We start from the raw sequence: 19,373 nt of genomic DNA on the forward strand, positions 1-19,373 counted from the left end.
GCGGCGCCCCCCAGCGGCGGCCCGGGGCCTGCACACACGCGCGTATCCCGTGCGCCTGGCGCTCCCCGGGTGCGCACCCCGCGTCCGGCCGGGGCGAGGCTGCGGCTGCGGGGCCCGGAGTGCAGTGAGGCGGCGAGGCCGGCAGGGGGGGCCGGTTTCCGGGCGGAGGGGCTCTGAGAGTCGGCAGCCGGGCCATCCGCGTCTTTGTCCAGCAGGGGGCGTGCTCCCTTGTCCGCGCCTCGTCTTCCAGCCGCCCCCCCCAGGTACAGGGAGGGCAGCAAGGCTGTTTCGCTGGGTGCTCATCGCTTTATCCCTGCAGCTTCCCAGGAGTCCAGACCTTGTTTCACCGCCTGGGCTAACGTCTTCCGCCCATACGCCCCCATGGCCCAAGTCATCCTCCCAGTAACCTTTGACTCCACCAAATCATGAATACAGCTTTGTAAGTCGTAAATTGCCCCACATTTAATAGAGGGCATTATAAATGCCCCTGGGAGAGTTAACACATCAAAATACGTAACTATGGTTTCAATATTTACACACTTTGGTGTGAATAAACTTTTATCTATTCACTCAACAAACATTTCCACAAAGACCATCAATGTCCCTGGGACTGTAGACACGGAGGAGCCTAAGTTGATGCCAAGTGTCTGAGTTGGTGGGAAGGGGAGGATTCAAAGATAAGTTTGAATAGTTTGTAGCTAGTCATCGCAGAAGGAAGGAGGCTCTGGGGGCGGAGCCGCGGGGCTGTGTTGTGAATTTTGCCAGAGGGGAGAGAGTGGGGTGAGGGGTTGTGTGGGAGGCTGTTTCCTGGACCTCACCACTTGGGAGGCCTCGGGATCTGGCTGTGGTAGCCGTTGTTGCCATGAAGAGAGAGAGAAAGGAGTGCAGATGCATGTTAACAAAGAGATAAAGAAGAAATATATAAACTGGGGGGAAGGGGTTTGGTTTTGTTTTTGCTTAAAGGGTGGTTAAAATTTTCCATGAGCTAACCTGAGGAAGGAAGGACGGGTCAGCTAGTCTCAATGGCGTCAAATGCTAGGCCTTGGGCAAGTAACCCAAGCCTCAGTTTCCTCAGCTTAGACACTGGAGCTCAAAACTCACCCCATGTCTGCCCTGGGCTGTTTTGAGAATCCATGAGCTAATTATGTGAAATGGACAAATATGAAGAATTTTAATATGCTTGGAAAGAGTTCCATATGACCAACCTGGGAGTGGCAGCAGATGTGGTCATTAAACCCTGCTTTTGCTGAAACAGTTCCCTTCAGAATGTTGCCAAGCAGATGAAAGTGTTGGTGGCTCAGTCTCGTCAAGCACACAGTAGGCACTTAATGAGTGTGTGTGGATTCTCCATAGTGAGCAGGGGATGGGAAGGGTGAGAGGTGGGGGTGGGAAAGGGTCAGGGTTTGTGGCCAGCCAGGTTCCTCCTCCAGGCGGGCACATCTGTATGTGTGCTCATGTGTGAACAGCGGTTGGTAGAGAAAATGCAAGTCAGCACCTTCCTTAGCGCGTCTTCGTGGTTTCTCCCTATCTAGGGAGCCAGACAAGGACACACCTGAGTGAGAAGTGTCCCTGCGCCACCACTGACAGTCTTTTTGAACCTCCTGGGTCTCCATTTCCACATCTAACAAGAGGAACAGTGCGATGTTTGGGGTTTGATTCAAATACTCCAGCACAATATCACGAAAGATTTTGAGGGTATAGATGAAACAAGTTCGGCTGTGAGCTGAGAATTGTCGAAACTGCATCTCGGGTCCTTTAGGAGTTCCTTTTATCGTTCTCTCTACGTAGGGGCATGTTTGAAAATTGCCACAAAGATCCACTTGAAAAAATAAGAGCAGGGGAGAAAAACGGTATCTCCCTCGTTCGGTTACTGTGAAAGCCAGAGAAGATACGACAATAGCAGCTGCAGCAGCACCAGAACCATTTACTGGGCGCTGATGGGGTGACAGACACCCGGCGGAACCCTGGTTGAGTTCCTCCCCACTCCTCCGCGCGTCCGTAGGCCAATGGCAGCAAGTGCCTACGAGTAAGGGAATCCCTGGCCTCCCCGCAGACTCCTCCCCCTTTCTCTCCGTCCTCCGCGGCCCCTCCCTCCGAGGAAGCGCTGGGCTGCGGCCCAGCAGGTGTGGGGTTAAGGCAGCCTGTCCCGGGGCCCCCGCAGCAGCAGCAGCGGCGGCAGCGGCAACTGCACCAGCAGTGGCGGTGGCAGACCTGGCCCCGGGCCAGCTGGCCGGGAGCCCCAGGAGCGAGAGAGGGCGGAGGAAGGGGAGGAAGAGGGGAAGGAGGAGGAGGAGAGGAGCAGTCAGCAGGCCCGAGGAGGCAGGACTTCCTGGTGTGGGGGTTGTCAACAGCCCAGAAAGAAAAAGACCGAGAGGAGCGGAGAGAGACCCATCGGTGCCACGCGGGAGGAGACTTGGGAGGGCCTGTCGCCGCGACGACCACCGAGGCGGCAGCACCTGCGGGATCGGGGGGAGGGGGCTGAGCCGCCCCCCTCTCGCTTCAGTCGGCCGAGCCTGGGGACCTCAGAGGCCGCGCCTGAGCTCCGCCAAGGAGGCGGGAGTTCCTTCTTTTCTGGACAGCAAACTTTCCACGGAGATGCCTTGCGGGGCGAGGTGCGGCCCCCGAAGAGAACCCGACAGCCTCTAATCGCTGCCTACGCGCCCCCCCCACCCCGCGCTGCTGGGGCCAAGGAGGCCCTGGGGAAGGGACAGTCCCACACGTTAGGCGGCCGGAACCCCCGGCCCAGCTCGGTGGCCGCCGTCGAGAGGTAGGGCTCTAGGCTGGGAGGGGCACCGGGGCAGAGCCTTCCCGGGGGATAGGAGAGCTGGGGTGCGGGGGGTTGGGGGGTGGTGCTGGGGGAGCGCTCGGAGGCCCAGCACAGGCCCCCCCGAGGCCTGGCTGGGCTGAGGAGCAGCTTCACCCCTGTTCACCCAGACCTGGGAGCCCTTGCTCTTGCAACGACTTGGGTTCGCACGAGTTTGAATCCCAGGGAGAAATGCCCAACTTTGGGTCTGAGCTGCTGCCTCTTCCTGCTCTCTGCTCCCGCCCGGATCTGCTCGGGTTCTCTGTCATTTCTGTTCCCTCTGCTCAGGTCTCTGTCATTTCTGTCTTTGTCTTCGGGTGTCTGGCGGTTTCCCCTTCCTCCCCCATTCTGCTCCCCAGAGAGGAAGCCCCAGAGGTGGCCTGCCCACTGCTTTCTCACACACACACACACACACACACACACACTCTCTCTCTCTCTCTCTCTCTCTCTTCTCTTTCTAGTTTGCAAACTCAGCTCTGGAGTTCAGCAACGACAGCAGCAGGAAAAACCTGCCCCTGCCCCCCCACTCCCGCAGCCTCCCCTGCCCTGTTCTCCCTTCACCAGCCAGGCACCCCCCAGTTCCCGGAAGGCCCTCCTGCCATGTCGGACCCAGACATTCGCAGGGGCCCTGATGTCCCCGCCATGTGGCCCCCCTGCTCCAGGGGTGCCTGAGCCCCTTGAAGAGCCACCACCAACCCCCTGCCCACCTTGGCCCAGTCCTGAGCCCCAGACACCATGAGTGGGGGCAAGAAGAAGAGTAGTTTCCAAATCACCAGCGTCACCTTGGACTACGAGGGCCCGGGGAGCCCAGGGGGTTCAGATGCCCCTGCCCTGCCGGCCCCCCCTGGGCCGCCGGCCCCAACCGGGCCATCAGCCCCAGCCCCCACTGGGCTACCAGCCCCAGCCCCCACCGGGCCCCCACCCCGCCTGCCCAATGGGGAGCCCAACCCCGAGCCAGGGGGCAAGAGCACCCCCCGGAATGGCTCCCCGCCGCCTGGGGCCCCCGCCTCCCGTTTCCGGGTGGTGAAGCTGCCCCAAGGCCTGGGAGAGCCTTATCGCCGAGGCCGTTGGACATGTGTGGATGTTTACGAGAGAGACCTGGAGCCCCCTAGCTTCAGCCGGCTCCTGGAGGGTATTCGAGGGGCCTCAGGGGGCAACGGGGGCAGATCTTTGGATTCCAGGTTGGAGCTGGCCAGCTTGGGCCTGGGCGCCCCTACCCCACAGCCAGGCCTGTCTCAGGTCCCCACCTCCTGGCTCCGCCCGCCCCCCACCTCCCCTGGACCTCAGGCCCGCTCCTTCACCGGGGGACTGGGCCAGCTGGCAGTGCCCGGCAAGGCCAAGGTGGAGACACCCCCACTGTCGGCCTCCCCACCCCAGCAGCGCCCCCCAGAGCCCGGGACCGCGGATAGCGCGGGCCCTTCCCGGGCTGCCACGCCCCTGCCCACCTTGAGGGTAGAAGCAGAGGCAGGAGGTTCTGCGGCGGCGGCAGCGGCGGCGGGGACCCCTCCACTGTCCCGTGTGAAGGATGGAGCCCTGCGGCTGAGAATGGAGTTGGTTGCTCCAGAGGAGATGGGACAGGTAAGAGCTGGGTTCCAGGGTTTGGGCAGACACCCAAGGGGCGGTGCTTGGCCCCCACTTCTATACTGACCTTCTATACTGACCTCTGCCTGCTCCCCAGTCCCTGTCAGATCAGACTGCCCGTCTTTTTTCTTCCTGCCATCTCACTTGGAAGCCCATTCCTGCTCCTTACGTGGCCCTGTTTTCTCTCTTAGGCTCCCTCTTCCCCACTTTCTGTCGTTTCTTTCTCTTTGGCCTTCCGTGTGTTGCCTTTGACCTGAGTGTCCATCTCCACGTAGCCCAGTTCCGTCTGTCGTGGAGATGTGGCCTCCTCACTTTGGCCTTCACCTTCTGTCTTGGTCTTACTTCTTCAGGCTTTGAGGGTGGAGACCCCAGGCAGTGCTGGGGTAGTTGGGCCTCTGGAAGCTGCTGAGGTTGGGGGACAAGAGAAAAAGTAGGCGCTCTGCTGTAAATCTCTCCTCTGCAGTCCCCTCTCCAGTTGGGGAAGGGGATCTTCTTTCTTTTCACTAGCCACCCTCCCAGCCCCATCTCTAGCTTTGTCCCAAGACATTGAAGAATTGGGTGAGGGTGAGGGAACCTGTTACAAGGGTGGAACTTGGGCTGGTTTATCCTTTCTACCTCCAGTTGTCTGAGCCTCTCCAAGATCAATCACTGGGGGTGGCCACCGTGGAGCTGGAGAGAGGTGGGAGGCGGCCAAGAAAGGGCTCAATCCTTTGCTCATTCTGCTTGCTGCCTCCAGAAGAGGAACAAGTCTGGGCTGGGAGGCAGGATGCCTGGGTCCTTGGGGGTGGAGGGGGTGGGCAGCCGGGGTGGGGGGGCTGTTGGATGCATCTGTCCTGAAGGAGAAAATAACACCTTGGACGCAAGGCAGGGAGTGTGAGGATGAGAACTTTTCCCCTTCCTGGCCTTGGGCACAAACCACAGTGTAAAAATAACCTGCGACTGTGTGTCTGGGCCTTGTCAGGACCAGTCAGGACCGGCTCCCCCACCCCCTCCTGGCCTCAAACTCACATCTCTCATGCCGCCCCCCCACTTTTCTTGAGTTCTTTCATTCAGTTCCTACCCCAGGGGAGAAGATGTGTGTCCTTTACTGGTCCCTCTCCCCACACGCTTCCAAAGCAAGCCCCCTTTGCCCCTAGCCTCGGCTCTCTATCCTTGAGCCCTGCCTGAGCGTCCCCTGGGCCTGTCCCTCTCCCCTCTGTGCCCCCAGCTCCCTTTCCTTCCCCCATGCCCTGATCTCTTCCTGCATGTAGGTATCCATGTTGCTGTTTCCCTGCCCCCAAGTCTCTCTCCATCTCCACTCCCCCAGGCCTCTTCTCCCTGGGTTGCTTCTAACAGGGGCCTGAAGGAGGGCCGGGGGCACCACCCGGGCCCCCTTCCTCTGTTTAGTGCGGCCAACCACCTTGGACTCTCTGTTCTTGACTTTTCCGAGAAGCTGGGGCCTCCTGGGGCCTCACAGAGGCGTCTTGTTCCTGTGGCCCCCGCCCTTTTGCAGCCACCTCTAGCGCCTGTTGGGCTGTGTGGGTCCACGCCCAGGCTCCACCTCCATCCGTCTCCGCAACTTCTCCCCCCACCAGCCCCCGAGCTCAGGAGCAGAACTTCACCTGAGTCCCTAGAAGTTTGAGAGGAGAGACTAAAATGGGCGGAGGAGGGGTGAGCAGGGAGGAGGCGGAGGACCAGTTTCTGAGGATTCATTCATTCTACAAATAGCTATTGAACAAACTATAAGCTCTGCCCTCTGGAGCTTACCTTCCAGCAGCAGAGAGGCAAAAATAATTTTATTTCAGATAATAGTAGGGACTATAAAAAAAAAAAAAGAACAGTTTAGTGGAACTCACGAGTCAAAGGATGCAGAAATGCCCCTCTGAGGAAGTGACGTTTGAGTCGCCTTAAGAAGTCAGGTGACAGAAGGCACACTCTCTGACTAGCCTCTGATTAGGGGTCCTGGCTTAGGTGGGGGAAGGGTACTGGAGGGCAGACCAGAGCCCCTCTGTGATACCCCATGAGCCACTTTTTGGAAGCCAGTGAACCCAGTCCTCAGGATGGTCCCTGTTTCCCTTGCCTCTAGTACCTACCCAGTGCTTTCCCCAGAGCCAGGGGAAAGGAGGTCTGTGGGGGAAGGACTCCTGTGTCCTCAGAAGACAGAGAGGGTGTGTGGGGAGAGCTGGGGCGGGAGGAAGACCACTAGGCAAGTTGTAAGGTGGCTGGATCCTTTCTCTTGCTCAATGTGACGGTTCCTACCTGTCTGTCTCCAGGTGCCCCCAGTCGACTCTCGCCCCAGCTCCCCAGCCCTCTACTTCTTCCCCGATGCCAGTCTGGTTCACAAGTCTCCAGACCCCTTTGGAACAGTGGCTGCCCAGAGCCTCAACTTCGCCCGCTCCATGCTGGCCATCAGTGGCCACCTGGACAGCGATGATGATAGGTAGGTGGTCTCTGGCTCCCCCCACACCCAGCACCTGGGATAACCGCGGGGAAACTGCCTGGTAGGTGTCCTTCCCCCCAGCTTGAACTTGGAGAGGACTTCTTAAACAGAGAAGCCCGGCCTGGGCATGACACTGGGCAAAGCTGATTTGAGACCTACTCCCCTCTCTGTGGAGAGAGCTGGGTGGGACTCCCTGGCTTAAGACTGTCAAATAGTAGACTTTTTTTTTGAGTTTGAAGGGAGTCATTGTTGTCAAATTCCAGAGCTCTTGCAGATTTAGCGATCATCTGGCCAACCCTAAGAATTTACTGGCAACTGTGCAGGAGACCAGAATGGGGAGTTGGTCTCCTCCCCATTCCCCCCCCCCTCCCAAGGGCAGTGGGACTCCTGACCGTAGAGGTGACATCCTCGGACTCCATGCAGACTACTTCAGGGCCCCAGGACCTCTGGTACCAAGAAAGCAGGTCCCTAAGTTTCTCTTCTCTGCACTAGGGTCACCCTGGACTCTGAGCCCTTCCCAGAGGCCAAGGCCAAGCCCGAGCTGTGGAGAGGCTGGCTGTTGGTCACAGGGAAGGCACAGGAGAGCAGGATCTGCTGGGGTTTGCCCTTCAGGAGAGAGTGTCCCGTTCATGGCACGGTGGGCAGAACTTCCTGTTCTGAGGGCCAGGTTTCAACATAGAAATGTCAGCAAACCAAAAGGGGAGGGACAAAATGGCGAGTCGGATGGTCAAGCGACTGCCTTCTGGCTGTGGACTGACAGGAGCCCAGGAAAGGGGCCAGGGAGTCGCCACTTTGATTTTGGAGGAGGAGTGGGACTTCCTGTTTGAAGCCCTTGCGGGGAGGGACTTCCTGTTTGGAGGCCACCAAGGGGCAGGGCATTGTGGCTGCCAGGGGACTTGTTCCAGAGGGGAGTCTGTCCTTCCTGACTTGCACTCAAGTGGTGCCCCCCCTCCTTGAATCAGGGACTGAGTGTTTGAGGTGGGGCAGAGAGGAAAGAGAAGGGGTGATAGCCAGTGGGACGGAGGGCTGACGGGAGAATGGGGGACAGAGCAGGGGTGGGTCGGGCCACCTCTGGGTACCCTCCTCTAGGGAATGAGTGAGGTGCGAGGTCGGCCAGGAGAGTCACCTGCCCTCATGGCTGCTATTCTCAGCGCTTCCCACCCGCTCCCCCTCCCACTCCCACTTGGGAGGTTTGCTGGCACGGAGGGCTCCCTTCCCTCCTCCACCTCTGTTGATTTCAGAGGCCAGCCTCCTACTTTCTCTTAGCAAGTTCTGCTTCCAGAAGCCTCCTGAGCTCTATTCTTTTGGGCTGTTCCTCCCTCCCTTCCTCCCACTGTCCCACCCCCTCAAACACCCCAGTCTGACCGGTCTGCCTCCCAGCCTCCACTTTACCCTGCTGAGCTCCAAGCCTCTGGGGCTCAGGCCCAGCCCAGCCCCTCCTGCTCCACCCTGCTGGGCCAGCGGGTTTGGGTTGGACTACCTCCTTGGCCCCCTGGAATGGGGTGTGTAGCCCCCACCTCATTCTCTGGTGTGCCTGGAGCTGGCAGAACAGGGTGTATGAGTGGCATGGGGCCTCCCTTTTGATTAGGGAGAGTGGGCTGGCATATTAAGTGTCTGAATCCCAGGTGGGGAGTTGGGGGTGCCTGACCATTCTAGAAATCTGGGGATGGGAGAACAGAGGGTGCATGGTGAAATCAAACTATTCACATGCTCCTGGGTTGCAAGAACCTTCCTGCCCCAACAGGGCCTGGAGGCTGAAAAGTACTTGAATAAATGGATGGATGGATGGATGAGGGGATAGGTGGATAGTTGGGTAGATGGCCAGCATGGGGGATCCGAGTATTACAAGGAATAAATTCTAGGAACTCAGGAAATAAATGGTGCATTTGTTTATCTAGTGCTTCCTTGGGGTCAGATGCTACTTCTTATCTCACATAATTCTAAGAGCAACTCCATGATCCCTTTTGCTAGATGAAGAAAACTGAGACTCCGAGGACGGAGGTTTTAGAAACTTGTCCAAAGTCACCCCGCTAGTAAGTGGCAGGCCTGCTGTCGGAGCCTGGGTCGGCCCCCAAAGCCACTTTCTCTCCACTCTCCTACTGAAATGCCTGTGTCCCAAGAGGAGAGGCGGAGATAGCCATCTCTGGGATGCCCTTTCTCTCCAGGATAGAGGCAGAGACGGCTCTCCCAATCCAGGCAAGGAGCCATCCTCCACTCCCTGGCCTGGCCCCACCCCAGGGGCACCACAGATCTGGGAGGGAGTGTAGACAGGGCAGCCGGATGCCACTTGGTTGGCCTCTGGCCCAGCCCCTGGGGGCTCCTCAAAACACGGTGAGGAAGCAGGGCTGGCCCTTGTCCTCAGCATCAGAAACCCCCCCACTCTCCTAGGTGTCCAGTTGCTTCCTCCGATCCTCATTTTGAGGCTGTTTGTTTGACCTTCAAAAAGAAGGACTAGCCTCTACTGCTATCTTTGTCCCAGGACCTGAGTCCTGCAGGGCCAGAGTCCCCTGTTATGTATTGCACAACTCCAGGGGGCACCACTCACACTTGAAGTCATGACAGTTTTCGAGAAGATGGCAATAAGTGTTTTGAAGGATTTTATTCTGACTCACACAAAGTTGCTTTGGGGGCTTGTGGTGAAGGCTGATCCCATCCAATCAACTTCAAGCCTCCCACTCCAGACCCTGATCAGGAATTCCAGCACAGTGCCAGCGGTCCCTCACTCGGGGGTTCTCAAAGGGAGGACTTGGGTTGCCAGAGTCCTGGTCCCTTGAAATGCTAATGTTAGAAAGTGCCAGTGGAAAGTGCTGTCAAAACCTCTCCAGCACTAGACAAACAAACAGGAGATAATCATCTATCAGCCAACAAATGTTTATTGTTGTATTTTTCCTTTATTTCTGGCAAGAAGGAACAACTTACTTGGCATCTTTACTGAGCGTCCGCCAGGCAAGGCCAGTGTTCCTACTCCTGCGGATCTGCCCCTCTTTGGTCTCTGTGTACTGCTGAGGGTGGGGGTTCTTTGATGGCTCAGTCTCCACCCAGGTGTCTTGGTTTGAAACACCTTGAAAACTGCTTAGATGCTCCAGCCGGCTGGCCCTTCCTCTGCTCTTAATCTTGTCCTCTCCCCGCCAACCCCGAGTGTCCCAGATGTCCTTCCCCTACCTCACCCTATCCTGCCCTCGCAGGCCTGGTCACCCTGTTGGTTACTCCACCTGTCAGCGGCTTCCGCACCCAGACCTTGGATGGGAAATGGAAAATTCCCAGTGCCCTCGTGCTCTCTTCCTGGCTGCAGGGCCCCATGCAAGGGTCACCTTGGGTTGAGTGCTAATTCCCCCCACGGGGAAGCAAGTTGGAACTGACAACCAGGAGAGAGGGCTTGACAAGGGAGCACAAGGGTGAGGCATTCAGCATATGGGGGTATCGGGGCCACCTTTCCCTGAGAGGGGCGAAGCTGGGGGCCAGAGGTCAGGATCGGGGCTCCTGCGGTACTGGAGTGGGAGGTGGGTATGGGTGGAGGGCTGAGGCGGCTGAGGCAGAAGCTGACAGGGTGGGTGGTGAGCCACGGGGTGAGGAGAGGGAGCCTTCGAGGAGAGGACAGGGCGCAAAGGACAGTGCAGGCCCTGGGCCATGGAGAGACCAGCTTGGGGGAGAGCCAGATTCTGGGACCCAGAGCTTGGCCCTGGGGACCATTGAGCCAGGCTTGAGTCGACCTCTGGTGGCCACTTAGTAAACTGCAGCCAGACCTGCTCTCCCCTCCCTGCCATCAGCTCCCAGGAATCTTCAAAGCACCTGCACCTCTTCCCCAGGGTCCCACCTCCAGCCTCCCCTTCCCACCTCTTCTTAAGTTCTCGCTCCCTCCGAGATCCCAGATACCAGACCCGGGTTCCAGGTCCATAGGCTGGTACTTGTCTTTCAGGCTTTTTCTGTTGCTGTGGTAACCTTTCCCATTCCTCCTCACCCTCACAGTAGGAGTTGTGGGGCACCCTCTGGCTGGGCCCCAGGGGCCACCCCTGATGTGGCCTTCGTGCTTCAGGGAGATGCTTCTAGTCCAAGGGAGACCACATGCACATCAGAGACCCCCCCCCACCCCATCACCTCCACTCTCTTTCTCACCTCCCAGCCGAGAGCAGCTGAGGCCTTGAGGGAGGCCAGTGTTCACCCGGAGGGGGCAGGATGGGGTCAGAGGTGGGAAGAGGCCTCCCAGGGCCAGGCTCCCCCTTCACGCCCTTCACAGCCCTCCCTGACCCAGGCTTCTGGCCCCGCAGCCCCTCCCCCGACTCGGCCCACCAGCTGACTGTCCTCAGCTGGCCCCCTCCCCTCCGTGCTGGGATTGGTGCCAGGGTGAGAAGGGGACACTGGCGCTGACCGTGTCTGGGAATTCCCGCCCACCATGGAGCGGGCGGGAGGGGGTCCCCGTGTCCCTGAGGAGCCAATAGCAGCCAGGCTTTGCCCTGGGGGATGGTGTATATCTTTCACGCCAGCACCCCCTAGGCACTGTCTCCCTTCTGCCTGCCTGGCACCAGCCAGACTCTGCTCTGCCCGGGGGGCTTTGAGCCCCCCAGGCGGTCCTTCTGCTGCAGCCCTCTCCCTCTGGGGAGGCCTGAGGACCCTTTCCCCTCGGGCATGGCCCAGCCAGGGGTGTCTGTCAAGTCCCTGGTATCCTCCTATGAGACCCGAGTGGTGGGGATGGCTCCAGCACCTCCCCGGAAAAGGGGCTGTGTCTCTTCTCCTTGCTCGCCTCGGGGAGCATCCCCCATCCGAGGGGCATCTGGACCCCCACCCCACCGGGGCCTAGGGGGGCCCGGGCAGCGGCCCTCACCCCGCCGGGGGATGGACAAAACCCTCCTGTCCCTGATTCTCTACTGTCACAGGTACAGGCAGGGGTCTGGGTGGGAGGCTGCGGCGAATGGGGCTCGTGGAGGAGGCCAGAGCCCACGCCGAGGAAGCACCTGGAAGGCAGTGGGCTGGGCTGTCCAGACACCTGGCCTGGCACCCCTTCCTTCTCACCTCTCATCTCCCTGTGTCTCTCCAGTGGCTCCGGAAGCCTGGTTGGCATTGACAACAAGATCGAACAAGCCATGGTAAGAGAAACCATCTTGATCCCAGCAGGTCCCGGTCCGCGTGCTGATGCCCAGGCCCCAGCCCCGAAGCTCCATCCCCTCCATTATTAGGGATATACTGACTCCCAGCTGCTCAACCTGCTCCCAGCTGGGTTCCCTTGGATCCTCCACCCCTTCTTGTCTCCACCTGAACCTTCAACATACATTGGTTCCTAGCCTGCTTCAGGCCCCCATCTCTGTCTTTGAGCCCTGACCTTGCCTCTGTCCAGCATCCTTACCCACCCCCGTCCCCCACACCCTGCCCCTTCCCTGGCTGACTTCTTCTTCCCCAGCACTCCCCCGTCATCTGGGAGCAGGGGCATCTCTTAACACCCACCTCCTCAAGGCACTGGGCAGGGGCTGGGGGTGGGGTGGTGGCCTGGGGCCCCTGACATTTCTTTGCCTGTCCCTGGACCCCCCAGGACTTGGTGAAGTCCCACCTCATGTTTGCGGTCCGGGAGGAGGTGGAGGTGCTGAAGGAGCAGATCCGAGACCTGGCGGAGCGGAACGCGGCGCTGGAGCAGGAGAACGGACTGCTACGTGCCCTGGCCAGCCCCGAGCAGCTGGCGCAGCTGCCTTCCTCGGGGGTCCCCCGGCTTGGACCCCCAGCGCCCAACGGGCCCTCAGTCTGAGCCTCCCTTCCCTCACAATGTGCCTTTGGGGGGCCACCACAGCTGCTAGGCCTTGTGCCAGCTGCCTGCCCCCTCTTCCTATGCAGCTTTAATGCCCCCTGATCCCCGGGGATGGGAGTCGAAGGCTGAGAAGGGGCCTAGCCCCACCCTTCCTTGATGTCCCTGCAATGCCCAGGGACTGGGCTGGGGCATCCCTGCACATTGACAGAGGAGGGAGGGCATCGGGATGGGACATTGGGCGGAGCCCCCCTCCTCCCTTCCCAGCTGTCAGTGTTCCGGGACCCCCGGCGATAGATGGCTTGGGGGAGTTGGAGGCTCCCTGGCAGCCGTCCCCACCTTGTTCCCTGGAGCGCGCCCCCCCTCTCCTCTGCCAGGAGAGGGAGGACGGACAGTGTATCTGGAAGTTCTGGGATTCAGGTTGTTATTGAAATAATAATTATAATTAAAAAATCTGAAGAAACTTGAATCTGGAGGTTGGCATCGTGTTGCTTGCGCCCAGATAGGGACCAGCACCACCAGTTTCCACTTGTGGGAGAAAAACAGGCTGTGGGCTCCTCTGAAGCTCTTGCCGGGCCGGGGAGGGGAAAGGTGGCTCAGCGTGGAGATGTGGGAGGAAAAGGGAGCCCACGGCCTGGGTCCTGGGAAGGGGCAGGCCAGGCAAGGCAGAGGGAGTGGGGAAGGGGGGCGCGTCGGCCCACGTGCTGGTGGGGGACAGGGGAACAATGGGGCCTTTGGTGATTGTGCAGGATCCTCCCCCCCCAGCTTCCCAGCGTGTCCCCTCTGCGGGCTGGATCCGGGTGGCTGCTTGGGGGCGGGGCGGGGGGCCCTGAATGGGCCCCTTGTCTCAACGCTGGGTGTGGGCCAGGCTCCCCGGGCACACTATGCCCTCGCCAGGCCTGGCCAGTCTCCGTGGCCTCCACCCCCAGCTGGCTGACGCTAGGGCCCTGCGGGTGAGCAGGCCCCTCCCTGACAGCCTCAGCTCCAGTCCTAGGCGGAAGAGGCAGGTGGGGAGAAGGACCCCATCTAGTGGAGAGGCAGGGAAGCAGCAGCCGCCACTCGGGAGGGCCCCGGCCTGAACTCGGGGAGACCTACCGAGCGCGGGATCCTGGGGGCTGACTTGGGGTTTGGACTCCCTGCCCTGTGGCTCCCTAGATTTACGACTTCGGCAGGCTCTCCCGGTTTCCCCGAATCTCAGCTTCCTCCTGGGTGAAATGGCCCTGACAAGAATGCCTACCTGAAGGGCAGCTGGGAGGGGTTACATGGCTCATACATGGGAAATGCCCTAGGAGCTCCAGGGATGTGTTCACTAACTGTGAGTTTCCCTTCCTTGGATTTGGGGGAAAGAGGGTCGAGGGCACAGGGATTGGCTCTGGGGGTCCTGGAAGGGCCTCGGGGGTTGGGGTCAGGGCCAGGCAGACTCTCACAATGGTCTAGAATTCTCTCGCCCTCTGGGTTCTCATCCACTATTGTCTCCTCTCCCTGTCTCAGGGAGGGGAGGAAGGGCCTAGGATTACTCACTGTGGGGATCTTTCCTCCTGGATTCCTATTTCTTTCTTCACTGCTGTGCCTGAAGTTCCCCAGAGACCCCTTAGGTGGCGGCCACTGGCCTGCAGCCTCTCCCCTCCCCGTCCCCACTGAACTAAATGCTATTTCTGCCCCCTTCTTGGGGCTCGTGTAAGCGGGAGAAATGGCGGTGGTTATTAAGTTCTTCCGATGGATTTGGCAAAAGATTAGCCGCTGGGTAAGTTTCAGAGCCCCTTTCTCCCAACATGCTGGGGTGGGGGATGCTGATCAGTGACCTCCAGGTCACAGAAACCCCCCACTCCCTCACCTGGCCTCCTGCCCCTCCTGGCCTCCGGTGGCCAGACAAGCCGGGGAGGGAGGAGGTGAGGGATGGGATAGCTGGCGGGGAGGCCAGGACACAGCTGCCCCTTCTCCTCTGGGCCTTCCCTTCTCCTGACAGTTTTCTCTTGCTCTGCCTCCTCTCTTCTGTCCCTCCTCTCCCTGTCTTGGTTCGTAGGTTTTCTTCTGGAAACACAAAGCTAAGTCAGTCATCATGGATCATACTGACTCCAAGAAAAATGAGTTGAAGGCGGAGAAGGCTTTCAAGGTGTCTGAGACTTTCAAGTTGGTTGAACCCCGCAAGGAGGCTAAGGTCTCCAAGATGGATGTGTCCCCCAAGGTGGTTGACCCCTGCCTGTTAGCCAAGACCACCATGGATGGGGCTGCGGTGGAGGCGGGTCGCCGTCGGAGATCACTGTTGCAGCTGCCCCAGGCGGCCGTCAAGTCCGTCTCCATGCTCATGGCCTCCGCCCTGCAGTCTGGCTGGCAGATGTGCAGCTGGAAGGTCAGCACTATGTCCCCTTTGTCCCCAGCAGCCCCTCCTTCCCCTCCCAGGTCCCCCTTGCTCATTCATGCCGGTGGGAATGTAAAATGGTGTGGCCACACCGGAAAAACAGTTTGGTCACTTCTTATCAGACTAAACATGCAATTATCGTATGGCCTGGTGACTGTACTCTTGGGCATTTATCCCAGATAAATGAAAATTTATGTTCACACAAAAATCTGTACATGATGTTCATAGCAGCTTGATTTATAATAGCCCCAAACAACCCACATGTCCTTCAAAGAATGAGTGGTTAAACTTCGCTATATCCATACTCTGGAATGCTGCTCAGCCATGAAAAGGAACAATATTGATACATACAACTTGGATGGCTCTCAAGGGAATTATGCTGAGTGAAAACAAATCCAAAAGCTTATATATATATATTATGATTCCACTTACATTATATACCATTCCAGAAATAACAGAATTAGACAAATGGTGACCCGATGAGTGGTTTAGTGGTTTCCAGGGGCTGTGCTACAGAGAGAGAGTTGGGGGAGGTGTATTGGTTATAAAAGGGCAACATGAGGAATCCTTGTGTGGATGGAAATCTCCTGTATCTTCACTATGGTCGTTGGATACATGAACATGCACCGAGGATATAAAATTGGGTAGAATCCAACACAGAACAACACACAAATGAGTGCCAGTGGAGCTGGGGAAATACGAGAAAAATGCAGATCCTGGATTGTATTGATGTCAATATCCTATGAACTAGAGATCTGAAAGATTTTACTACTGAGGGAAAACCAGGGAAAATCTTTACAAAAGATTTTACTATTGTAAACAGAATAAGGAATTCATTTCTCACAAGTGCATGGGAGTCTACAATGATCTCAAAGTCAAAATATTAATTTTAAAAAGGGAAATGTCTAGCTCACTACCAAGTAAGTTTATTTTGGTTTTGAATAATGTATTACTACATTAATAATAATTTTTAAAAGTTCACCTTGGGAATTCACTGGCAGCCCAGTGGTTAGGACTCGGAGCTCTCACTGCTGAAAACTGGGTTCAGTCCCTGATTGGGGAACTAAGATCCCACAGGCTGCTCAGCGCAGTCAAAAAATAAAATAAAAGTTCACCCGGCACCCTGTGGAGGGAGGTCAGAAGGGGCCAGGAGCAGAGAGGCAGGAAGACCCACTGGAGGTGCTGCAGTTCGGGTCAGCAGGGAAGAATGTTCTGGATGGGGAGGGAGGCATCAGGTAGAACAAACTAATGGGTTGGAGGGATATTTAAGAGGTAGAACTGTTGTGCCAGGTGCTTGATTGGGTGGTGGTGAGGGGAGAGGGACAGACAGAGGTCGAAGCAGGCTGGAGCCATTCACTGGGAGCAGAGCCGACTGAGGGAAGAGAGTGGCGAGTTTAGGGCATTGGGACAGGATAAGTTGAGGTGTCAAAGTATATCTTCAGGGAGATGTCTAGGAGGCAGTGGGAAATACAGGCCTGAGTTCAGGAGAGAGCTTTGGGTTGGAGACTGTCCTTCATTTCTCCCTGGAACTCTAGTGGGGACTCAAAGGTAGGTCAGACATGGTCCCTGGCTTCCAAGAATTTGCATGCTGGTATTGAAAACAGATGAGTCCACAGAACAAATCGTGTATAATACGTGGTGTAACAGGGCAAACCCGAGAGTAGAGATAGCCCCAGAAGGCTTCCTGGAGGAGGCGGTACCCAAGTTGTTGCCGGACAGAAGAGATGGTATTAAACAAGCCTTGCTGTTTATCTGCAGGTGTTTTCACCAGCAGGTTCTCCCTAGACCACGCTGTTCACCTGTGCTCATCTTCTCTCTTTCACAGTCATCTGTGAGTTCTACCTCAGTTGCCTCCCAGATGAAGACCCGGTCCCCCCTGGAGTCGCGAGAGGCTGCGATGCTGCGGGAAGTGTACCTGGTGCTTTGGGCCATCCGGAAGCAGCTGCGGCAGCTGGCCCGCCGGCAGGAGAGACGACGCCGGCGCCACCTCCGGGCCCACATGGGCCCCCAGCCCGACCCAGCTCAGGGTCTGAAACAGGATGCCCGGAGTCCCCTCTAGGGGGAACCCCACATCCTCAGAAAGCCCCCACCTCACTCTTAAGTAAGGTTGATGGGAGAGGTTAGAGCAGCAGGCCAGGAATTGTGAGTGAGGAGAAGTTGTCACACTGTCACCTCTCATCAAGACCTGAAGGCCTGGCCGGGGGGGGTCCCACATACACTCCCCTTCATTCCTTTTATTCAGTTTGTAAAAAGAATTATCAAAATGTTGGGAAATAATATCAGATATTTCCGAGTAGATGTAGTGTGTTTGTGGGTGGCCAGAGGCCACGAGGGGAACCTGGGTGGGATATGAGAGGGTGCCTGAGGCTCCAGCCTGGACACGTGTGGGAGTAATCTCTGGACCTGCTGGGGGGCCGCGGTGTGGCGGTGGAGGGGGGTCTGGCCCTGGGTCCACATGCTTCTCAGGGCTGAAGGCCTTTGGGGACTCTGTCCCGCCTGTCACGGTACCAGGTATCGGCACCGGTTCATTGAGCACACGCTGGGAACCGGGTGCTGAGCCCGCGCTCTCCCTGGAAATCCTGCAAGACTGACTGTTGCAGATGCTACCGGGCTTGTCCAAGGCCCCTCGCCGAACAAGACCGCGCTGGAATCTCCGCCTCCGCAGCCAGCCCACTGCTCTGCCTCTCCGGCCTTCCTGGGCCGGGCCACAGCGAGGGTCAGGGTCCCGCACTTGACAGCCGCGGACACGCATCAGGGCCGGCGGCCACCCCCTGACCCCGCTCCCGCCAAGAGCTACCGAAAACTACATCTCCCAGGGTTCCCGGGGGCGAGGTGGGGCCGCCGCTGGGAGAGGGCCCGGCCCGGGCCCGCGGGGTCGCGGGCGGAGGGCTAAGCTGGAAGTCCACCTGGCGCCTCGGGACCAGCGGCGGGAGGAGTCCGCGGCGATCTGACGCGAGGTTGAGGCGCGGGAGGCCACGAGAGCGAGGGGAGGCCGTGGAGGCCCAAGTCCCCTCTCCCTCCTTAGCTTGCCCTCTTGCCCGGCCACGCGAGGGCGCAGAGGTGGCTCCCCAAGTTAAAGCAGCGTATTTTGCAAGGCGGCAAAATTCAGGGATGCTTCCTTGGTGGCTCAGACGGTAAAGAATCCGCCCGCAATGCGGGAGACCCGGGTTCGATCCCTGGGTTGGGAAGATTCCCCCTGGAGGAGGGCACGGCAACCCACTCCAGTGCTCTTTCCTGGAGAATCCCCATGGACAGAGGAGCCTGGTGGGCTGAAGTCCATGGGGTCGCAGAGAGTCGGACGCGACTGAACCACTAAGCACAGAGTCCCCAGGCCTTGGAGGTCGAGGAAGGAGCAAGGGTTGGCGACCGCGACCGAGCCTAGGGGGCAGCAGAGGCCCGAGGAGCGGGGGAGGGACGGCTGTGAGGCGGCGTCTCGCTCAGCCGGAGGTTAGCTGTGAGTAGGAGGCGGCGGGCGGGCGTGAGCAAAGCTGGGAGCCGGAGAGGAGTCCCAGGAACGGTCTGCTGGAAGCACCGAATTCAGTAAAAAAGTCAGCAAACTCCTCTTGCCCGCTCCCCACCCCCGGCAGCTCTGGCAAAGTCGGGCCCCTTGGCGGGGGACTGGGTGGCCTTTCCCCAAAGTCGGGAGCAACCCCGGGCTGCCCTGCCCTGTGTCCTGCAGCGCTGCTACCCTGAGCCTGTTAGCTGTGCACCGCACCCCAACGTTTACACCCCTGGTAATGCCACCCACCCCTTATTAAACACCCACTGTGACTATTTTTATGTCTTGTTCTAAGTAATTCTCACAAATGGCTGTTATGATGACATATTATCACTTCTATTTTTTAGAGAGGGAAACTGAGGGACAGAAAGGTCATGTTTAAGGTCGTGTCGCTTTCCTTCATCGAACGAATGAGTCTAGCTCACAGAGGACATGTTACATGCAAGTTACACACAGGTGTTGCATGTGTGACTGCTGTGACCTCTCCAGGAATGAGTCCTGAGTTCAGCCTGAAGCCAGGCAGGGACTCAAAACACTAATACATGTGGCTCAGTTCTGGGGCTCTCATCACTTCTCCATTATGTGCCAGGAACTGTTCTGGGGTGGAGCAAGCCGTGGTGGGCCTGGGTCCCAGGAAGCCCGGAGGTTTAATGGGTCCCGGGGCTCTGGAGTAGTCCCTCACTGTCTAGGGTCCAAAATCTGCCCTCCCACCCCATCCCCTCCACTACCAAATCCTTAGAAATGAGCTCCTCCTCCTATTGAGGATCTAAGGTTTCAGGGATGGGAGGGGAGGATGAAGGACGGTTGCTCCTGGAGATCACTGGTAAATAGCCTTGCAAGTACCTACAGGCCCCGGAGCCAACGGGCTTGTGGCTGTCGGAAGGAATGCTGCTCCCATTCTTCTGTCTTTAGACTGGGAGGGGAGGGAAGGAAGAAGGTGAGTTCAGCCAGCAGCCAAGGGAACTGCTGGCACCTCCCTCTGTC

The 19,373-nt window shown here is 58.3% G+C and overlaps 2 protein-coding genes across 3 annotated transcripts; both read left to right on the forward strand.

The window, feature by feature from the left end:
• The first annotated feature begins 2,116 nt into the window (after positions 1 to 2,116).
• On the forward strand, positions 2,117 to 13,000 carry TSC22D4 (TSC22 domain family member 4). The gene is made up of 5 exons (XM_070363179.1): positions 2,117 to 2,767; positions 3,265 to 4,381; positions 6,637 to 6,803; positions 11,836 to 11,884; positions 12,325 to 13,000. The coding sequence occupies exons 2-5, from the start codon at positions 3,539 to 3,541 to the stop codon at positions 12,532 to 12,534; spliced, it is 1,269 nt and encodes a 422-aa protein (XP_070219280.1). The 5' UTR covers positions 2,117 to 2,767; positions 3,265 to 3,538; the 3' UTR covers positions 12,535 to 13,000.
• A 555-nt stretch (positions 13,001 to 13,555) lies between these two features.
• On the forward strand, positions 13,556 to 17,186 carry SPACDR (sperm acrosome developmental regulator). Of its 2 annotated transcripts, none has more exons than XM_070363180.1 (3): positions 13,556 to 13,846; positions 14,555 to 14,881; positions 16,716 to 17,186. In XM_070363180.1, exons 1-3 carry the CDS (start codon positions 13,805 to 13,807, stop codon positions 16,947 to 16,949), a joined length of 603 nt encoding a protein of 200 aa, XP_070219281.1. In that variant the 5' UTR covers positions 13,556 to 13,804; the 3' UTR covers positions 16,950 to 17,186. The 2 variants fall into 2 exon arrangements, with proteins under 2 accessions (XP_070219281.1, XP_005893213.1); XM_005893151.2 differs by lacking the exon at positions 13,556 to 13,846 and adding an exon at positions 13,881 to 14,275.
• Positions 17,187 to 19,373: the final 2,187 nt, after the last annotated feature.

The sequence above is a fragment of the Bos mutus genome, chromosome 25 (genome assembly GCF_027580195.1).
Source record: "Bos mutus isolate GX-2022 chromosome 25, NWIPB_WYAK_1.1, whole genome shotgun sequence".
NCBI classification, from domain to species: Eukaryota; Metazoa; Chordata; class Mammalia; order Artiodactyla; family Bovidae; genus Bos; species Bos mutus.